Source organism: Gopherus evgoodei, chromosome 11, assembly GCF_007399415.2.
Source record: "Gopherus evgoodei ecotype Sinaloan lineage chromosome 11, rGopEvg1_v1.p, whole genome shotgun sequence".
NCBI lineage: Eukaryota > Metazoa > Chordata > Testudines > Testudinidae > Gopherus > Gopherus evgoodei.
The window spans coordinates 28,013,059-28,035,299 of NC_044332.1; the positions used below are offsets into that span (position 1 = coordinate 28,013,059).

At 40.8% G+C, this 22,241-nt stretch overlaps 1 protein-coding gene across 4 annotated transcripts in view; it reads left to right on the plus strand.

The window, feature by feature from the left end:
• Positions 1–22,241, plus strand: part of STAT4 (signal transducer and activator of transcription 4) — a 66,094-nt gene that overhangs the window by 15,340 nt on the left and 28,513 nt on the right. For all 4 annotated transcript variants that reach the window (XR_004002559.1, XM_030579646.1, XM_030579647.1 and 1 more), the window contains exons 4-5: positions 19,523–19,621; positions 21,322–21,414. Coding sequence is in view for 3 of the 4 variants with exons in the window: in XM_030579646.1 (XP_030435506.1) it covers positions 19,523–19,621; positions 21,322–21,414 (192 nt within the window). In the remaining variant the exon portion in view is untranslated. The remainder of the gene's footprint in view (positions 1–19,522; positions 19,622–21,321; positions 21,415–22,241) is intronic.

Below are 22,241 nucleotides of genomic sequence, written 5' to 3' on the forward strand. Positions count from 1 at the left end.
AGTGGGGCTTGTGCAGGCGCAGTGCAGATGGAACATTCAGAGATTTTAGCAGCAAACCTTTAAGAAGCTCTGCAAAGAAAGTGTAAATGATTATTTTCAGATCTGATGGATTTTCATGGAAACAGCAAAAGACATCTGTCTACTTTTAGAACAGTTCATCCCTCCCCCACACCCACACCACCTTCAATCAAATTTCAAGTTCCTGCTCTAAACCACGAAAATATTAGACATCAGTGAAACAGCTGAAAAAGCATTTCATTTGTTATTTATTTCAAGTTAGATAATACTAAAAACAATTCCTGTACAAGACTCTAGACACTCTAGTCTTGTAACATTAGGAAAAAATACCAATTTTTATTAACTTAATTCTCAGAAATAGCCAATATAGCAGAAAGTATTTAAAAAAAATTTAAAAAGCAGCTTGAAGCAGAGAGCAAGCATGGAAAACTTATGTCAGAATGGTTAAAATCTGGCTGAATTATAAACCACTGAAAATAGGGTGTGATAACTGGTCAACTTTAAAGTTGCTACCAGCTCCTTCTTTAGTACATGTGTCTATCATTTACTCCTCTATCCACTACTTAGCTGAAATACCATTTCTAGGTATTAATCTGATATAAATTTGTCTATAAATTGCATGAGGATTTCTCTGCATGACTGGCACTATGTACGTCAAAGTTTTAGGCTAAAACATTGGACATTGTTATTTATTTTGTTTTTTATTTCTGTATTCAGTAAATTAGATTCAAGAAAGTGAAAGCTATAGAAATGAGGTTGGCCTGTCATTGCTATGATCTTGGGTGGACACTATTACAGCAGGTTTACTTATGAAAGGTCTTATTTTCCGTACATCCATCCATAGAACTCCCATTCACATGAATAGGAGTTCTGTGAACAGATGAAGGGAAGAAAGGGAAAAAAATAAAACTGTGCAGCTACAGTAATTGTTCATGCATAAAGAAATCAGTTGGAGGGAAGAAAACCAGATTAGTCACAAATACAGTTTTTGTTGTTGCTATGACAACAGTGTGATGGTGAGGTGTTGAGCCTAGAAGTAACCAACCAGATAAAATGAGAAGGCTGCAGGTAGGAGAAGAGTCTGCTATCATTTCTAAGAATTAGTTCCAAAATGAAACACAGTAGACGTAACCTTAGACAGTGACCAATTATATTTTGTTTTTAAAGATATTTGGAAATGGCTTAGCTAGGATTTTTATAAATGAGAATCAAAGGCAAAATGAGTGACATTCCTTTTATCCTTTAACTTTAAACTGGCAACATATTTTCAAATATATTTCCCTTCCCCCTAATATGTGGGTGAATTTGGTACACAAGAGAATGAACAGTGACTGACATTATATGGTGGGTTTACGACATAAAATGAAGAATAGGCAGAAAGGCCCAGAATCATTCCTACTTGTAACCTAAGCCAGACTTTACCCTCTGATATCGAGATACCTGATCCTTAGTTAGAACAGTTTGCTTTTCGTATTTAAAAACACGGGGTCATATTATGTCATTGATTTTTAAGCAAATCTTACCATTGAAATCACTGGAGGAACTCTGCTTAATTCCGCTGCACGGTGTAACCCACAAAAAGGAGATATTTAGTGGGGAAATGAAGGACATGAAGTTACAACATTACATCTCAAGAAGTTGAAGACAAATGGGAAAGGGAGATCCTCCACCTATTTAGCATTCAAGCTTTGGGTTATTGTGTAGCAGTTCATACCACTGGATAAAATCTGGATTTCCCTCTTAGTGCAAAACTCTAATTGAATTTAGAGGAAATATATGCACCAGCCAGCTGGGGCAGGGTGAGGCGGGACAGGCAATAAGGATCTAAGTATGCAGGGTTGGACCAGTATTAAATAGTGTTACAGTAGGTGATAGCCTTAGAATGTTAATCCTAGTCCTTTAGTTCAACAAGTCGTTTTTCTTGCCTTTGCCCTTGTGAACTGAAGCACAGCATCAGAGAGATCAAACGACTGGTCAATGGCATTTTCAAGTGCCATCGTCGATCAAAGATATCTTTTTAATGATCCTGAGCTTTGAAAAACTGCACTCCCCACTCATGACTGTGACTAGCAACATGAGCAGAATGCTCAAAGCTATCCACACATTAAGAAAAATGTCCATCTGCTGTGCACCATGAATGAATTGGAAAATTTGGAGTGGAAAATGTGCTCCCCATCTTGCAAAATGTGATAGATGTTGTCTAATTCAACACAGAGGTCTTTATCATCGATGTCCAAACATTCTCCAGGTGTCAGCATCTGGTGAAGGTCCGTACAATTATTCAAGAGTGTTTTCCTGTTCGCTGGCAGCTTATTTAGGTCATGCAGAAAACCCCAGGTCTTTTTGTGGTGCTTCATTTGTCCAAACCCTTTTTTGATGGGCATTCAAGAAGTGTCAACAAATGAGCAAAAAAAACCTCCCTCTTAAATTTTTCTCCCGAGCTTCCCATCACCTCATCTCTGCCCTCGTAACCAAACTGTCTCTTCTTCCAATGAATATGAGTTTCCTTGAAGACAGGCTCAACTCCTGAGCTTTTTACTGTTTCTTTGGCAGCAGTGAGGCATATTCAAATCCATTGTCTCTGTAGGCCACAACGAAATCAAGGCAGCTTTTCATCAAAGTAGTAGCAGTCGCGATGTCCATTGACTGAGTTTGTTGTAATGCCTTGCTTACAATGTTTACTTGGAACAGGATATCATGCCAAACCATAATTGAGACCAGAAATTTGAAGTCAGTGATCTGACTTCATCAGGCTTTCTCCTCGTATCAGATTCCAGCCTCAGCTTTATTCAGCTGTACCAGTTCCATCAGGGCATAATAAACTTCAGTCACTTGGTACCTCACTAGCCTTATGCTGTCAATGTGGCTCTCCCAGTGAGTGTCACTTAGAGGCTTCATGGTCAGATTTGTAACATTGTCCAAGAGGATCTTACACCTGATAGTTGATGCTGAGACAATGGTGTATATCCTTTGTAGTACTCCGAAGACAGATATCAAATCTAAAGAAGATGCTGCTGCATCTGACACAACCAGCTTGAGGGAATGGCAGCCAGAAGGCACAAAGAAAGCTCTTTGATTCAGCACAAGAATCCTTGCCTGGATGCCACTGTTTCTTCCCTTCATATTTATACCATTGTTGTAGCCTTGGCCACGGTAGTCCTGAAGCTTTATTTTATTCTCACTCAAAACATTCATAAGCAGTTCCGTTAGGCCTTTTCCAGTAGAGTCATCCACAGACTGGAAACAGATAAAGTGTTCCATTACTTGGATACAGCCATCTTTGTCTTCAACGTATCTTACTGTAAATGACAACTTTTCACTGTGACTAATATTAGGGCTGCAGTCCATTATTATGGTGTAGTAATCAATAAAATCAATTTGTTTTTAACTGTTTTGCTGTAGTAATGATCCATAGCTTCTTTATGAGCTACTTGACTCGTGCATAACATGGTCGTATTTCTCAAGAAGCTCTACCAAATTGAGGAAGTTACCGTTATGTTAAATGAACAACTTATTTGACAATTCCTGGAAAGCCAAATTATTCTTTGCAAGGAAGAAGGTAATTGAGGTATCAGATGCTCCAGCACTTTCCTCCAATGCTGCGCTTCTTCACTAATAACGTGCTGGTTTTCTGCGTCTGTGCATTTTTTCATCTTGAGTTGGCACTTGACCCCCATCCATTTGGAGTAGGCCATAAAGTGGCTGTGTGACTTTTCATATTACTTTAGAGCATCAGCTAAGTTATGCCAATAATTGTACCCAGAAAGCACAAGCAAGGATTTGGCATTCTTGTCAAATACTTTGCAACAAAACCAGGGCATTTTGTCAGTTGGATTTTGAGAAAACTAGCCAATGCTGATTCAGTTTCTCACCATCCTCAAGCCCTTTTTCACAGTGTGACTTTGCGAAGTGTGCTTCTGCTCACTTACTGGAAACGTCACATCCTTGATTTTGCTCAGCCCATTCAAAATTGTACAATCAATATCAGCAGAGTTTAGGATCACCAGCCATAAAGCAGAATCTGATGTATCGATTTGTGGTGTCAGTTTTTCTCGCTGCTGTTTCTGCCATCATGCAAGACTGATTCTTCATTATCATTTCTCTCCATTTCATGTAAACCAGATTTTTCTTTGTCATTACTCTCCTTTTCATGTGAGCCACATTCTTTTTTTATCACCACTCTCCTTTACTCTGCCAGGAAAACTGGACAATTCTCCACTGTCCTCACATTTCCATTCCTTATCATCAGGTAAAGCTGCTAATTCCTTAGTAATAGGACTTCTATCATTTACGCTTTGCTCCTCAATTTCTTCTGCACTAGGACGATTGGGCTTTAGGCAGTAACAATCTATGTTGTTCTGATTCTGATATTTTCCCATCAGATTTGCCCCTTACTGCAAACTAGATTGCAATTGAGGTTTCCGCTTCCTATATTGAGCTCTTGAAGGCTTTTGGGGGGGCATCTTTTATTTTCTATGGGGGAAAATGGATAGTATTAGGGAGAGCAAAAGTCTATGTTCCATAGTCCTAGAAAGTCATCAAACATTACATGTGAAGCATGGCAAAAGTAGTAACAGTATTTCTTTTATATTGTTGCGTAGAGAGGGGTTCGATAGATATCTCTGGCGTCTCATTAAATATGTCCTTTATTAGTCACTACTTACACTCTTCAAGTCTTAAAAACACAAGTACACTTATTATTGCATAATAAAACAAGATTCCCAATATCACAACTGCGCTCTCACTTTGTTCTTATATCTAACTGGTGACTCCCCACCCCTTATATACCTGTGAAGGCATGGCTGATCACATTCTAGGAGTTTCAAGGAAAATGTAGTTCTCAGAAAGTCTGGAAGGTTCCACGAGATTCTACAAAGGTCCAGAATGTTCTAGGAGGTTAGTGAAAAATGAATTCACATATGGAATACCTGAAACATTTTACTTCAAACATTCTATTTTCCCTTTTGTTGCTAGCAACAAAAGCAGCACCCTGAGCTTGGCACGCACCCCCCCCCCCACCCAACAAGGCACCCTGAGTGATTGCCTAAATCTGTCCCTGTTAATATTTGGCTCATTTACCTCACTGGAAGCTCTGTCAGTAAAATTGAGTAATTTCAGGATTTATCCTATTAATATACAGCAATCACATATATCAAAATGGACTTTCAGAGGCACTGCTTGTCATGTTGTAGATTCAGAGTTAGGAGACTGACTTAAGCAAAGTCAGGGAAGTGTTCTTCTCTTACCATCCATTCAGGACCAAACACTGGATATGGCATCAAGGGACTATCCTGAGAACACTTGACAAGTGTGGGAATTTTTATTCTTTTGGGACCAAACTCCTCCTTGTTTTTCTGATCTTGTAAAGATATGCACTATATAGAAGGAACCCTTGCTCGCAGATGGAACCTTGCTGAAGTCAGTGGGATTCCATATAGGTTTTGATAAGCTTGTAGGGTGCAGGAGTCCATGCTAGCAGATCTCAGTGCAGGATTGGGTCTCAGTCTTTATTCAGTCTTTGCTAGGAGTTTGTCCTGAAAAGGACTGAATAAAACTGAGTGAGGAGAACAGGATGCATCCATTGTGTTTTGGCTCAGACTTAGTTCTCACCATCACATTCAAAATCATGTTAATGGTACTCTACTTATAGAGACTTACCCAGTACAGCTAAACTACACAGAAATGTCTGTTGTTCTTTAGAGCTGGTTGGAAAGCATCTTTTGCCCTATAAAATTTTTTGACAAAATTTTTTGACAAAAACAAATAATTTTTTTTATTGTCATCTGAACTTTTTGTGACTTTTTTCAGGTTTTCACCTCAACTGAAAAAATGCAGGAAGTCAGATAAGAAATGTTCAGTAAATTTTGAAAATTTTGCCAGCCAGTCTTACTTAACTTACTTTTCAGTAGCAAAAAATAAATAAATCAAAGTATTTGCTGCTGAAACTGAAAAAAAAATTGGTGTCCAGGAAAATTTTATCAAAACACAGGTATTTTTTATGGAAAATTGTTTTAATTAAATAGTAATTTTCCATTGAAAAAACTTTTGACAGAAAATTTCCAACCAACTCTGTTTTCTTTCCTTTTGTTGTTGTGGATGAAGCACACAATGAACTGTTTTATTTATATGCATCTCTCTATCTTAGGGTTTTATTTTGCTACCCATCACTATAGTATCTGATTGCCTCCCATGCAAAATCAAGACTAGAGAAGACACTAGTGGACTTCATAAAGTCTCTAGCACTTTTCTCTTTTGGAGGGCTCAGGTCTCTCTTAGGGGTAGGCTGGTGCGTGTCTTGGTCAAGATTTTTTTAATTTTGTTTTATATATTTATTTTTGGTTGGTAAGGGTTAGGGAAAGAAACAGGTGTCAGTGTTGCAAGTACACCTCTACCCCGATAGAACATGACCCGATATAACAAAATTCGGATATAACGTGGTAAAGCAGTGGGGAGCACCAGGCCCTTTAAAGCACCACCCGAGGCCCGCTGCTTTACCGCATTATATCTGAATTCGTGTGGTGCCCCGGGCCCTTTAAATCAGTGCCCGAGCCCCACTGCCAGAGCTCTGGTGGTGATTTTAAGGGCCCAGGACTCTGGCGGCTGCAGGGAGCCTCCGGCCCTTTAATCCCCACCCAAGCACCGCTGCCAAAGCTCTGGCAGTGATTTCAAGGGAACAGGGCTCCCCACAGTGGCTGGAGCACCAGGCCCTTTAAATCCCCGCTGGGGCTTTGGTAGCCAGGCTCGGGCGGTGATTTAAAGGGCCAGAGGCTCCAGCCGCTGCGGGGAGCCCCGGGCCCTTTAAATCACTGCCGGGGAAGCTGGTCCAGTCCGGCACGCCGTACCAGACCAAATCCGATATAACATGGTCGAACCTATAAGGCGGTGAGATTTTTTGGCTCCCGAGGACCATGTTATATCGGGGTAGAGGTGTATCATTCTTATGGTGGAAAGACTTTATATAGAGTTGCTGCACTGTAACTTTTCTCCTCGACCACAATGCTGCTCTCTCATGGGTTTATGATGTGAGCTAAATTAAACCGAAGTTTGGGCCAAATCCTGCCTTTCATTGCACAGTTGCACTAGAAGGAGAAAAGGGCTTAGGAAGCCTCTTCACCCTCCAATCCCCTTCAGCAGCGGGAAGGAATCTAACTCGATGCTCTAGGGAAGGAAAATGGCTAATGCACCAGCTGTGTAATCTTAGTCCCAAGGGAGCATGGTCTCTCAAGGGAACATGGTCAAAGCCTTTCTTCCCTGCCAAACTGGTTAGTGCAGATTGTTCATCTGCAGTATGTGCTAGGTCTCACATTTTTCCTTTGCAGCTGCCCATCTTAGGCCCTATCCTAGCAGGATGACTCTGGTAATGAGCAGCCAACATCCCACCTTTCACCTCAAGCATGACTCCTATGCGTGGGGCAAGAGTCCTGGTTAAATATCTAGCCCAGGGGTAGGCAACCTATGGCACGCGTGCCAAAGGCAGCACGAGAGCTGATTTTCAGTGGCACTTACATTGCCCGGGTCCTGGCCACCGGTCTGGGGGGCTCTGCATTTTAATTGAATTTTAAATAAAGCTTCTTAAAAACATTATTTACTTTACATACAACAACAGTGTAGTTATATATTATAGACTTATAGAAAGAGACCTTCTAAAATCGTTAACATGTATTAGCTAATATTTGCTAATATGTTTGTTTTTAAGGATGTCCCATCTTTGTATGCCTAATTATTTCATTTTAGACTTTGCTTTTTTGCATGTGAATGGTTTTTGATCAGATAGTATCTGTGATTGTGATGAATGCAATAATACTGGTGATCAGATTGAACCTTCTAGGTTCTACTGTACTACAAATAATAAATAATAATAACCTAGCTTTACATGCACAGCAACAGTCATTTGATAGTTTGTCACTGATATGTGACAATACCAGTCCATCCCACCAACAATTACAGAGTGAGTGAGTGTGAGAGAGACTACATTTCTTATTTCAACATGGTTACACAAGTCACTTCCCCAGTAAGAAAAAATATGTGACAGATATTTCCTAAAATTGTTTTGTTTCACTGCAACAAAGGAAAGTGACAAAAACAGCATATGCTGTGAAATAGGAGATTCCAATTGGCATTTAACAAATATTTCTAACAAACACCGTACTGAGAAGCAGCTGCAGAGGATGGAAACAATAGCCATTGAAGTGTGAGCTGCAGTTTCCTGTTAAAGATTATAATAGGGTGAGAATGGAACATATAGAGAAACACTGAGAACATGACAGTGTGTTGTCTTTTAATGCCTGCTTCAGTGCCACATTGCCTCCCTTGAAATATCACTCCTTTTATACAATATATTTATTTTAATGCTCAGTGTTAAAATATTACCTTTGATGCACAAGAGCAGAATTGTTTTTTTTAAATCTGTTCATGTAGATTTAGTGCTCATGAACAATACCAGATTAACAACCCAGCGGACTGAATTTCACTATTTATCCATGAGCCAGATGCTGGTCAAGATGCAGGTGAAAACTTCCCCTTACTGTCCCAGCAATGTAACTCAATCCTGACACTGACATCAGCGTTGTGAATTAATACCAAGGGGGGTTCTTATCTCGGTAAAGTGAATGGAGGCCAAACAAGCCATTAGCTGCTAACAACTTTTGGTTGCCAGTGACCTGGGCTAGATTTGAACCTGTGACCTAGGAAGGACAAGCTCTAGATCTCATTACCTAGTCCTCCTTGGGCCTGCCATCATCCTTTCTCTGTCTCCTTCAACCCTGTGTCAGGACTTGGCCTACAATGATGCATTAAATCAGCGTGAGTAAACAACAAATAATAGGAAAGATATATTTAATGTGTTCTACTGTACAAGACTGATTGACTATTGGTTTTCATTACTAACATCCTGTTACAATAGGTAATCTACTTTAACCACCAGCATGCCCCACTAAAAATCTTGGCCTGGAGAAGGCATAATCCCATGATTTTTGCATTATACACCATTCTACCCAACTAAGCTAGCCAGCCTGCCACCAGTACATTAGCTATGATGGGGGGTTTTATTCATTTATTTAATTGATTCCCCCTACCCACCCCCCCCCAAAATAAGGAACAACAGGAAAAAAAGGCAGAAGAACAAAAAGGTAATAAATTGGAAAAGGGAGAGGAAGAAAAGAAGGGGATCAGAGGGGAAAAGGAGATAGACATTTGTTTCTGTTCCCTAAGAATTAAACAAAGGTTTCTTAAAAGTCACACAAAAGCTTTTCAAGTTAATCTAAGGTCCCTGTTTTCTGAAATGTAACCTGCCCATTAGCTGCCAGGTCAGCCCAGTTGCTGTGCTAAACTTCTGTCCTTCCAGGCAGTCCGCTTTTCCATCTAAGCAATGTGAGTCATTTAGCTAGAAGCACTGCTCTAGACAACCAAGCTTTCCATGAGAGTTTCCAAGAGATATGGGATATATCTCAAAACACACGTCTGAGAATTAATTTTAAAGAAGGTAACCATCATCATATTAATCCTCCTGCATGCTTCTAGTCAAAAGGCTTGTATCCTGGGACAATCCCAACCTATGTGAGCCAGTGAGGCTGTGGAACACTCACATCACCAAAAGCAATCTGTTTTGGCAAGGCCCATGCACTGTAACCTGTGCAGGGACCAGTGTGAATGAAACCATTTTCTGTTAGGTCAGCCTTAATCGTAGATCAATAGTAGAGTTTTTAATGTTTTGAAAGGTGCTTCCCCCTTAGCTAGGGTTCAAGGATACACACAAATCTTTGTTCCACCAGGAGGAGGAAGCTGGACAGGGCAGGTGCTCTGTGACTGGGGGGCCTATTTCTAGTCCATTATCCAAACACACATCCAGGTGGAGTTCATCTGGGCAATATCCGCTGACTCCCTAGATACCTTTGAGGAACAGTGGGTGCTGTCAGGGGATCTCTGCTCAGTGCCCCCCTCTGGATCCCTGATTTTCCAACCTGACCTCATTTCCCTTCCTGTTTCTTGTATTTGTTGTCACCAGTAATCAGTGTAGCCTGGGCTTAGACGTTCTTCTCCCTTAATTAAGGGGGTGGATCTTCAGTTATGGGCAGGGCTAGGCCGGCTTGTCCCAGTGCTTCAGACAGTACAAATCCTTATTCTAGTCCCAGTTCAGGCAGTCTAACTTAGGGAGGGTCTTTGGGGCCAGGAAATATTAACAGGCTGCAGCTGATTGGGTGAAACTGTGAAGCTTTCTGGTGGTGGGGGAATTAAAAGAGAATTGTTCTAATTCAGACAAGATGTAAGAGTGGAAATTGTGTTACTAGAGTGGAAATGCATATTCTTTTGGCAGGCTAATTCCTAATTATTGCTTGTTTAACTCAACGCTAACAGTTTGTGTACATTTTCACTGGTGTTTGTAGGACTTACAAATGTAAATTGGCTCATAAATGGGAGAGAGAAACTCTTATAGTCTATGCTCAGTCCTGATCTACTGGGGCCTGACCGTGAAGTTCTGAAGCAAGTATTTTCTTGGGAGGGTGTTACTAATGCTCTAGTATAGAGTGGCTGTAGGAGAAAAATAAATCAGTCAATCCTCTTCCTTCGCTACCATCTCACCCCCATCACAAGGAGACTACAGGTTTTACTAACCTTTGCTGTATAATACATTGTGAAAGCCTAGGTGTATGCTTCATTTTATGCCTTAAATAGGCTTGCTCTTCAGCATCCTCGCATTGAAGGACCCATAATAACCAAAGACTCCAGCTGGGACATGAGGCAGAAATTGGCCACACTCTCTCACACAGATTTTAAATAATCACAGAAGATTCTTTCGAAGTTAAATTATTAGTATAATCAGAATAGAATACACATCCTGGTTAACTTCAGTAACTGTGTGAAATTGCAAAATGACTTGAAGTCAGTCTGACATGCAATTTACCAGAATGTGTTCTCTCTCACCAAATAGCATTGATCAACAAATATTACTGGTAAATTAGGGAAAACACTTTGGTATCAGAAATGAAGTGGAAAGGAAAGTTCATCTGCTGCAAACTCCAGTGGGCCCCATATCTCTTCCCCTGTGTGGAGATGCTTAGTAGCAAATTCTGTACATTTCATTGCATTAAATTTTCTGGGTTTCCCTCCTCCCACAGCTCTGTGTTTCTCTATGGGAGACAGTGACCTGGCCTGCACTAATTAAACTCTGCTGTTTATCTGCCCACAAATTATTAAAGTTTAGTTCTGTGTGTCCTAAGGAATTTAACCAGATCCTGGAAATTACGCAGTTTACAGTAGGCAGGCACTGATGAAGAGGGGAAATACAGAATTGTATATGTACATTCTAGGACTTCCCCATATCATGAGAATTGCCTAAAAGAAGGAGGTTGCCTTTGAGTTCTCTTCTTTCATGCATCCTGAGGATGGGGGAGGGGAATCTAAAAATATAAGTCTAAAATAAGTACAGTAAATAGTTACTGACACAGGTACTTCCTCTTTGACCTAGATAAAACAGAAACATAATGGCCATCTGAATGTCCTTTTAGTAATAATACTCCAAACTTGAAGAGTTGCCTTTAGAGAATTCTCAAGCACTTTATAAACAAAGAATCATAAACACAGTACAGTAAGTATTATCATACCTACTTAATGGATGGGTAAATGGAGGAAGACCACATTGGGAAAGAATCCTGCGCCCTTTGAAGAGTTTGCTATCCTTTTAAAGGTAGAATGAAAAAGAATGCAAAGGAAAACAAGGGTGGCTTGTGCTTTGTGTTCTTCTTTATGGGGCATAAAGAAGGTCTGGAGTTTTTTTCTAAAAATAAAATTTTAAAAATCCAAACAGAGTTTTTTCCTGCCTTTAAAAAAACCAAACACATACCATTTGGAAATTGAAGATCTGTATAGCCTGGAAGATTGTATGGTGGTGACTGGAGATCTAGTAAAGCGAGGACATTACAAGAGTAAGGAGAGTGAAAAATGAGCAATTGGGAAGGGAAAGGATTTTTGTCAAACTGTTTAAACACTCTTTCTTTTAAAACCCTGTTTAATTTCAATAAATAATTAACAGTTTGGGGAATGAAAACTTTTGTAAAAGATTCAGCAACACCCCCCCCCCCCACCAACCACCATCTTCTGAGCCATCCAGTAGGCCCTCTAAGAAAGCCTAGGAAGACCAGAGTTCACATCCCTGATACTTCTACTTAAAAAAACAAAACAAAATACAAAACAGAAAAATCCACCAAACCTAAAAACATTTTTGTAAAGAATCAAAAAGGACACAAGCCCAATTAAAAAAATAAAGAGAGTCCTTTGCAGGTGAGTGACTCTCTCAAGATCACACACCAGATCAGTGTACGTCAAAAGTAGAACCCAGCAGTCCTAACTTCCAGTTCCCTGCTTTGGCCACTATCCACACAGTCATTCAGATTCTCAGCTGGTGCATACCAGAATCACTTCCATTGAAGTATATCCACTATTAGTGACATGCAGAGCACGTACTTGTGGTCTGTGTAAAGCTGGGGGTAGCTTGTAAAAATCTGATCAGATCTTAGTACAGTTTGAAGTGCTGGCTGTTCCTCTTTGTTTGCAAAGCAAAGCTAAGAATTAAATACTTACATTAATTTACCATATAAGCAATTGGTATAGTTGCTATAGGACTGTTATGAGATCATGATTTGTAAATGAACTGTGTGAAAGAGAGGTGGCCCACGTGATCACAGATGAGAGAGGAAGTGTCCACAAGAGGGTCTGTCAATTAAGTTGTGGTCCATACTATAAAAAAAAAATGTTGATAACTCTCTGGTCTAGATGACTTGTTACATGTTAAGCAATAAAACAGGGTTGCCAACTCTAGCATAAAAATCACAAACGGTACTGACTCCTGTTGTGAAGCACTTTGAGATTTGCTGATGAAAAAGCACTACATACGAGCTAGATACTGTAGTATTGTTATAGCAAATCTTGATGTTTTTTAAAGTTTTCCATGATCTTATAGTTGCTGGCATCGAACTCATGAATTTTCCCATATTCAAAATGGACACCATCTCATTACTTCAATGGAGATGAAGCAAGCTGTTCTCAGTTAAGATGGCCTAAGTTTCCCTGCAGTCTTCGTATCCTGAAGTGAGGCTGCCTCTAGTAAAGATGGCTGCCTTTTTCTCACCATTTACAATCCAACTGAAGCTTACCTGGGACCATGGCTGAGTGAGCTCTATGATTAGGGGTCTGGGCAGGAAACTATAAGAAGGTAAGAGACTGTAGGGAGCAAGAGAGGAACTGAAGAGGTGCAAGAGAATTCTGGAATTACCGGGGCAAAACTACATATTTGCACATAGGAAGGAGTTTCTAGGCACCAAATAATAATTGCAGCGTAAAACTAGTTAAATATGCAGTCCCTCATTTAGCCTGCACAAATGCCTTTCTACACCTGCACATGCAAGATTTTGTATTTATTAATATTTGAAATACTTCTACAAGCTGCTTGAAAACTTGGCCAAAAATATCTGTCCCAAAAAGGTTATTGCGAATTAACTGTTTTAGCAGTAATCAGTTTCTCTTTTTCTTCATGATCTGTTAAGATATTTGTATCTTGTCAGTTGTCTTATATAAAGTGCAGAATCTATATGCTCTGTGGGAAATGTATGGGGTTTTTTTCTTAGTAAATGTCACCAGCATTCAGAGAATATTTTCACCTGTTCAGAATGAAAGCATTTTCCACTAACTGTTTGCTTCATTCAACAGTGTCCTGGTAGTTACTGAGAAAAAAAAAACCTGTCCAAATATTAATTAGTTATATATTGTAGATCACTATGTAAATGTTTTATATTGGGAAAGGAAATATTTTTATATTTAGGAAACAAAGGAAAGGAGCAGGAAAATATTTTTGATAGAGGAAATTTTAGTAAATTTAAAAGATAAAAACAAAACTTTCAGATGAAAAGTTCACCCCAGCGCTCTTCTCTGTTGGCTTTCCCTTAGACTACGTTAGGTATTAATAAGCCCATCAACACTTACAAGAAAAACCCAGAGGCTTGAAATCAAGTTATGGGAAATAACTAAAGGAAGCAAAGATTTCCCACTGTCTCGGTTTAGAACTTATTCACAGTAGAAAACTGCTGTAAGAGTAAAGTGTTTATCAAGATACTTGATGGTTTTTTATATACATAAACAAATACTATACTGCCTAATTGTGGAATTTGTACTCTCCTTTGCTGGCTGGCAGGATGGCATGGTACATTATATCACATTCTAGGATTGGATTCTCTGAGTTCAGGCTCTTTTCTGAATTTTTCCATCTTCTTCTGCCACCAACATCTTTTTTTGACTCTCCGGTTTGGGGAGATCATTTTCTGTTTCTCACTCAATGGCCAAATTCATGCTTGGCCAAATTCTGTCTTCCACTACATTAGTTAACTAATTGAACCAGGATGGAATTTTTTGTGGAGAATTTAAACTGATATTGAAAAAAACGGGTGGGGATCTGCATACTTTTTTCAACAGCAAATACAATAATAATTAAGAATTGTATAAAACGAGTTGGAACATTAAGTGTTAAGTCTTTAAATATGTTATTCTGTATAGCAGAGACAAGGTGGGTGATGTAATATAGCTTATAAACGAGCTTCAATCTTGTTATTTTTAAGACACTGTCTGCATTGTGTTCACCCACTGGTGTTGATGCCAAAGCAGCTCCCACTGTAGCAGCACCATGTTTGGTTCTGCTGCTGAGCGATGGCAACGTGGGATACCAGAGACTTTCTACCCCCAGGAAGCCATGGAGCTGGGCTCCATGCCAGCTCCCCATAATCTAGAGCAATGTTTTTTAGGGTGTGTAGCAAAAGGGGGCTGGGCTTACTCTGCCCCTGTGTCCACAAACATCTATGTAGCATGTCCAAGCAATCACAGCCTCTGCCTCACACAGGCTGCAGAGGTGACCTGCACTCCTGTGGTGAGCGAGGGGTGAGAGAATTCTCTCCCCACCACCAGTCAGTGTGTAGTTTATTACACACAAAATTTTATTTACTTGAGCTTTGTGGAGCTGAGAGGGAATGCAGTTAATTCCCCCTTAATCACTTTGGTCTCAAACAGCTCAGTCATTAATTCTTTTTCATTGTGGAAAAAAAGAGAGAGAGAGAGAAGAAAAAAAACTTGTGTGTACAACTGGTATCTGTAGAAATGCTGGGAAAGTCCCTGTTACCTGGTGATCATATGGCGGGGGATTTTAAATCATCCCACTAACAAGAGTTTCTTTTGAAACGCCTTTTCTATGTAAATACATTTCCTGACTCCAACACAGAATTTCATTTTTTGTTGACTTTGTTAAACAGCTTTTGTTTGAATCCTGTCTCTTTCACTTGTCAATGACAAAAAACTACAGAGTCTGAGGGATTTAGTTTTTGCCCTCTTTTGATTCTTTAGTTTCAGCATCTTGATGCTGAAACTCTGACCTCAGTTTATCCCCATGCCTCCAGTCTAAGGCTTAAAATGGGCTCAAAGGCCCCAGCCTAAACTGAAAGAGGGGTCTCTGAGATAGGTCTGTCACTGAATGTTATGATCCCCTTCTGCAATCCATGTGAGCAGACCCTTATATCCTTTATGGGCTCAAGGGTCTGCCCATGACAGTCTGATTGCAAGATCAGGTTTGTGGTGTATTAAACACACTGCTTAAACCCTAAGATTTTGTTAGGGGCTGGTGGGATTCTGTTGCTGGGCAGTGCCTCACTCAGACTACCCACTCCTCAGGCTGTCCACCTGCAGATTGCCTGTGGAGACACCATGACACAGCAAAGACTCCTTCCAGCCAGCCATCTCCAGGACGGAACTCTCAAATGTAGGAGATGGGACAGTAAAGAATATCAGCAAACAAGAACTACAAGAATTAGAGAGAACTAGCTAAACATCAGGGCTCGTTCCTCAGGTAGTATAAATTAGCCATTGATTTCAATGGAAGTTATGCTGTTTTACACCAGTTGAGGATTTGGACAACCCTTAATCTTGTCCCTTTCCTCATGAAGCACCGCTCTAGTCAAACAGGATGAGGCTTCAATCCTCTGCAGGAATATCCTCAAATCCCAGCCCTGATCACATGTGATGTCCCACGTTCCCCTCACCTCCTTTCATGTATGTTGAAGGTTGGAGCAAAGTTTCATTCGGAATTTACTGAGGGCTAGATTGACAAGGTGCCCGTACAGGGGAGTACGAAGCCTCCTTTTACCACTGCATGGGCTACACCCTTGTGTCCACATGAGCAGTGATAAGCAAGCACTGTGCACCTGTTCACTCTCCTTCAGTCCTACAGAGCCAGTGAGTGAGAAGTGGGCAGAGAACTGAGGAATGTGCAGAAGTTTGGCTCTGCTCTTGTAACACACTGGCCAGCACAGCTGAGCTGGTGCAAGAAAGAGTTTGTATAGGTCAGTAAATAACCAACAACTACCTCCCCCACTCACCTTCCCCTTATCTTCACCTCACAGCAAGGAGGAGGCCAGGAGGGAATTGTGCTTTAGAGGGGTGTCTGAGGTGCAGTGATTCCTAGAATAGTGCTGGTTATCTGCTACCACCTTGCTCAGGGCTGTGCCTAAAATCACAATCTAGCCTTTGCCCTTTACTCCCCAAAGCAAATGACTGCTATAGTAGAATCTCCTTTCTTTTTAGGTTATGTACATAGTGAACTGGAGTCCACAGTGATGTTAAAGTATTCACTGCTGCATGTAAGCACAACTCCTTGAACTTGTCACAATCTTTTCAGCACACTTCAAAGGGACATTAGGACATACAGCACGTGGCAGCTGTGGGAAGTTTATTTTACCCCGTATAGCAGGTTCTTTACTTAGCATTCAGCTGGTTAACTCTGAAGCTTTGTTTCAACACTAAGGGCTGATCAATCCTGCTGCTTAAGTTGATGCAACTTACAGCACTCAGGGGTGTGAAAAAAAGACACCCCCCGAGCGATGTAAGTTACATCAACCTAAGCCCTGTCCACACTGGCGCTATGTCAGTGGGAGATGCTTTCCCGCTGACACAGCTTCTGCCTCTCACGGAGGTAGAGTTATTAAGCTGATGGGAGAGCGCTCTCCAGTTGGCATAGTGCATCTTCACCAGATGTGCTACAGCACAGGACTAGCGCTAGGGGTTTGAGCGCCCTAGGCGCACTGCAATTTCGCCGCCCCGTGCGCTGGTCCCGCGGCTCCGGTGGAGCTGCCGCAGTGGTGCCTGTGGAGGGTCCGGTGCTCCGCAGCTCCAGTGGAGCTGCCGCAGTGATGCCTGCGGGAGGTCCACCGGAGCCGTGCGAGCAGCTGACCGTCCGCAGGCACGACTGCGGCGGCTCCACCGGAGCCGCCTGCTGCCCCCTCCAGCAAAACGGCGCCCACCAATTATTCTGGCGCCCTAGGCGATTGCCTAGGCTGCCTAAATGGTAGCACCGGCCCTGCTACAGTGGTGCAGCCGCACTGATGTAGCGCTTGAGTGTAGACTTGCCCGGTGTGATGAAAGCCCAAGCTTCTCTGGGAAGGATAGGTAATCCTTCACTCCCCATTCAACTGACTACAAAAGTCCTGTGCCTTTTACATCAGTGCAATTTCTGTTTTGAAGCACAACAATGTTTAATAACAACCAACCAGTCCCGGTGATTAAAATGATTTGTATTCCTCTTGAAGGTCCATCTTTCTCTCATACTCCGCTGCCTTGCAACTGCAGACAGCATATGCAATGAAGAACAGCCTCCAGCTATCAATGCCTCAACCAAAACCACCATGGGATTTTTTCTACATTTTTTGTTTTTTTGCATGTAATGCTACTGCTAAGAATTCAACTGTGCAATCACACTGATGTGAAAAGATATGATGAGTCTATGCACTTTTCCATCACACATCCTCACCCTGTTGACAGACAATGGAACAACTGGTTTAAGAAATAAAGAGATGTTTTAAGAATTGTGAAGCTGATTGTGCCACGGAAAGAAAAAGCAAGAATAAAAAGAATACTTAATAGAAACAAAGCCAGAGAAGAGTGAAAACTAAATTAGAAAGATGGAGAAGGGGAAACACTGCAAGAGAGACTAAGTATTTGATTCTGGAATAGTGTGAGAAATTGTACTGTACAAATTATAATAAAAATATGAAAAAACAGTAAGGTAAACAAATATTACAGAAAAAGAGGCAAAAGCACAAAAGAATATTACAGTGAAAGGCCCTGCTTCAGGGAAGGAGTACAGGCTTTCTAGTTTGCCAAAGACAGCACAAACTTCATTAATATTTGTTCCCCTTTGGCCTGATTCTCATCTCACAATAGTTCTAAACTAGTATAACTCCATTAAAGATACTGATTCTGCCCTTGATTTACATTAGTGTAAATAAGAGGAAAATTGGGCTCCTTGTTCTTGGGATGAAAACTGCTTCTTCCATCTGTTATTGGAATGAAAATTGTTCAAAGCTAAAATGAGAACAGATTTAAGTCTATTGGTATATACTGGGGAAGTCTTTTCTGCGTACATAGTTAGTATGCTGACATGTGGTATATAGTTTTCTTGCTCAAATGCATGCTACATGCTGGATTGAAAATGGAAAACCTGATTTAAAAAAATGCATCAAAAATATGCTGACAAGAAAACCATCTCAAACCAGATACGTTTTCATTTGAAGGTCAAATTGTTCCATTGCCACATATAACTCATGGCTATAATTTAATAATCTTTATAGTAATATATTCACAATAATGGCACGAAATGATTCTGCATTGCAGCATAAGTCTACATACAGTAATACATTTTATCAGATTATTGTAATCAATTTAATCACGGTTTGTTTTTAAAGAGGCTTTAAATCCACATTGTTTTTAAATCCACTACTACTGTAGAAGCCCCCATATTATCTAGACATACAAATAAGTTACATAAGATGCCTTTTGATTTAGACTGTAATCTTTGTCCTCCCACCCCATTTGTTCTTACCTCCTCATTAAACTTACTTATGTGACTGATCTGTTGTAAGACTGTAAGCTCTTGGGAGCAGGGACTGTGTGAGGCGCTGTGTGTTTGTATAGCACTTAACGCAGTGGGACTCTGATAGGGGCCTTTAGGTGCGTCTGGGATGTGAATAAATAATAAATACCATATAAATGTATGCAATACTTGTCTTTAAAGAAGTCGTGCAGTTGCATCAAGTCAGCTTAGTCGACACTACAAATATTCTCAAAAAAACTCCAACCATTCTTAACACCTTGTCAGCATTAGCATCATTGGGAGCCCCAGCGTGCATGGCTCACTATGTACCAGCACTGTGTCATCTAATCCAGCTCAGAACAAGTCTAAATGACACAGTGCTGAAAATGGTGTCACTACCAGGCAGGCTATCTACATAATGGCTCCTGTTGTGGATAACACTGGTTTATAGCTGAATCAGTGTTAGCAATGGTGGGAAATATTAGCAAAATCTCTTAAACCTATACAAGGCCAGTCAGTAGACAATGAAATCAAGTTTTTTATTATTTACATTGGGAAGACCCTAGATTTCTTTTAATTTTAACGTTTACAGTTTGTTTATGTTTGCAGGGAAAATACCATGGTAATCCTATGCACATAACAGTTATTATTTCAAACTGCTTAAGAGAAGAGAGAAGGATATTGGCTGCAGCCAGCATGCCTGTACAGGTAACATATTACATTTTATTAATCTGCTTTGGCCATGTTGATCACTGGTACTGAGAACCAAATTCTGTCCTCTTATGATGAAACCAACAGGAAAAGTGAGGGCAAGATCTGGCCCTCTATCTCCAAATCATGTAAACAGCAGTGTTTGCAGAATCAGGACCTTACACGTTAATTTAAGTAACTTCAGTATGTTACTGTTAATCTTAAGAAACTACAGGAATGCCTTGTGAGAGATGGCATTATTTCTGAACACAGGCGCCAACTTTCCAAAGTGCCAGGGGGTGCTTGACCCCCGACTCTGCCCCCTCTCCACCCCTTTCCCCAAGGCCCAACCTCTATCCTGCCTTTTCCGATTCCACCTCTTCCTGCCCACATGCCACCCCTAGCCCTTAATGCCCCACATCCTCGCTTCTCCCCCCTCCACCCCAGCCTCCTGCACACCGCAAAACAGCTGTTCGCAGCTGGCAGGAGGCGCTGATCCACAGGGCCTGCCAGTGATTGGGAGGCGCTTGGGTGCAGGGGTAGGGGGGAGCTGATAGGGGGGGTTGCCAGTGGGTACTCAGCACCCACCATTTTTTCCCCCATGGGTTTCCCAGCCCCGGAGCACCCATGGAGTCGGCACCTGTGTTTCTGAAGCATGGAGCAGTTTTTAAACTTGTGTTGTATAAGAAAAGTTTCATTGTTAAGTTTTAGCTTGTATTTATTATGTAATACTTGTTATGCTAATGATTATAGACTTTAAGGGCAGAAGAGACCATTGTGATCATCTAGTCTGGCCTCCTGCACATTGCAGGCCATAGAACTTTACTCACATCTGAAATAGACCCCTAACCTCTGGCTGAGTTATTGAAGTCCTCCGATCATGGTTTAAAGACTTCAAGTTACAGAGAAATCACTATTTATACTAGTTTAAACCTGTAAGTGACCTGTGCCCAGTGCTGCAGAGGAAGGTGGAAACCCCCCAGGTCTCAGCCAGTCTGACCCGGAGGAAATTGCTTTCCAACTCCAAATATGATGATCAGTTAGACCCTGAACATGTGGGCAAGACCCACCAGGCAAACATCTGGGAAAGAATTCTCTGTAGTAACTCAGAGCCTTCCCCATCTAATGTCCTGTCTCCAGCCCTTTGGGATTTTTGCTACTGGCAGTTGCTGATGGGCCACATGCCATCGTAGACAGTTCCATTATACCATTCCCTCCATAAATTTATTAAAAGAAGTTAATGTATTTATTAAAACCACACAAGAAAATCCCAAACTGTACAATATACATTTTGTGAAAACTGTTATATTGATGGAAAAATTCAAACAGATTCATTTAAGTTCTGTTAATAAGTTAATAACTTGTGCATAGAATGTATGTGCTTACTGGGGTATTAAAATATTTTTTCAGCAATATAAACAACCTTCCTACAATATATTTTTATTTTGGATTTTCTTGTTTGTTAAACATATATTAAATTTTAAAATGTTTTTAACACTACCTGTATCCATTCGGATCTCAAGATCCAGTGGGTGTTGTTTATCAGTCTGTGGAACTACAGTGATTTACACCAGCTGAAGATCTGGCCCTGAATTCCATGTTCTGTGCTAGATGTTGTAGTGGAGTTATTGGTATGGAATGTTCTGTGTAAGGTGAAATAGCATTGCTGTTTAAGACATCATAGACGGTCTATATACTACATATTTAATTTGTTCTAGGGACCACTGGAAAAACAATTGCAGAATTCCGTAGTTTCAGAAAGACAAAGAAATGTGGAGCACAAAGTGTCAGCCATTAAGAACAGTGCCCAGGTATGTTGTATCTGTTACAGTCTGTGACAGTGTGTCAGGTTCTAGGACTCCACACAGAGTTACAGATTTATTACAGCAGATTCAGTCACACAGCCTGTTCAAATGGAGCCTAGTACTTCATCCCAGAAGTATCTCTCTATAGTAGAGGCAACTAAGGACAGAAAAAGAGAGGTCTTCCAGGGATAATACTAGAAAAAACTTACCTCAAGAAGAAGTGTGACTTGAGGTTTCGTTTTGTTGTTCTTTATATAACAAAGGAAAAAAACAGAAAAGGGGAGAGTTTGGGTATCAAACCCAGAGAATGGGGCACTGGATCAGCACTTATATATTTAGGGTCCAGCTAGCGTCACAGAGGAGAAGCAGCTGGAGGCGGAGGCCTAGCAGCCTGCCCTTAATGTTGGTGAGCATAGAACCTCTTCTGCAAACTGCTGCATAGAATCTGGTGCTGGGGCTTTTTGTGGGGAGGATGAATTTCATTGAAAAGGAAAGGGTAAATAAGAATAATGGTTAGGAGCTACGTGTTTTTTAATAATATATGTTTGAGTTGTGCTTGAAAAACAGCCAACTGTGCATGCAACTGCACACTTTGCATTTGCATTTCCAAAGTTTAGTCCCCAAAATAGAAAAAAACAATAACAGATGTGACTGTCACATATCTAGATTTGGAGACTGGATTTTTATAGTCCTCTAAACGTTTACCAGGGTTGCCAGGTGTCCAGTTTTCAACCAGAAAGTCTGGACACCAAAAGTCTGATACTGTAAGCGAGCAGGAATGGAAGGGTTGGGAGGGGGGGAGATGCCAGGTCATCAACTCACGCCAGCCCCTG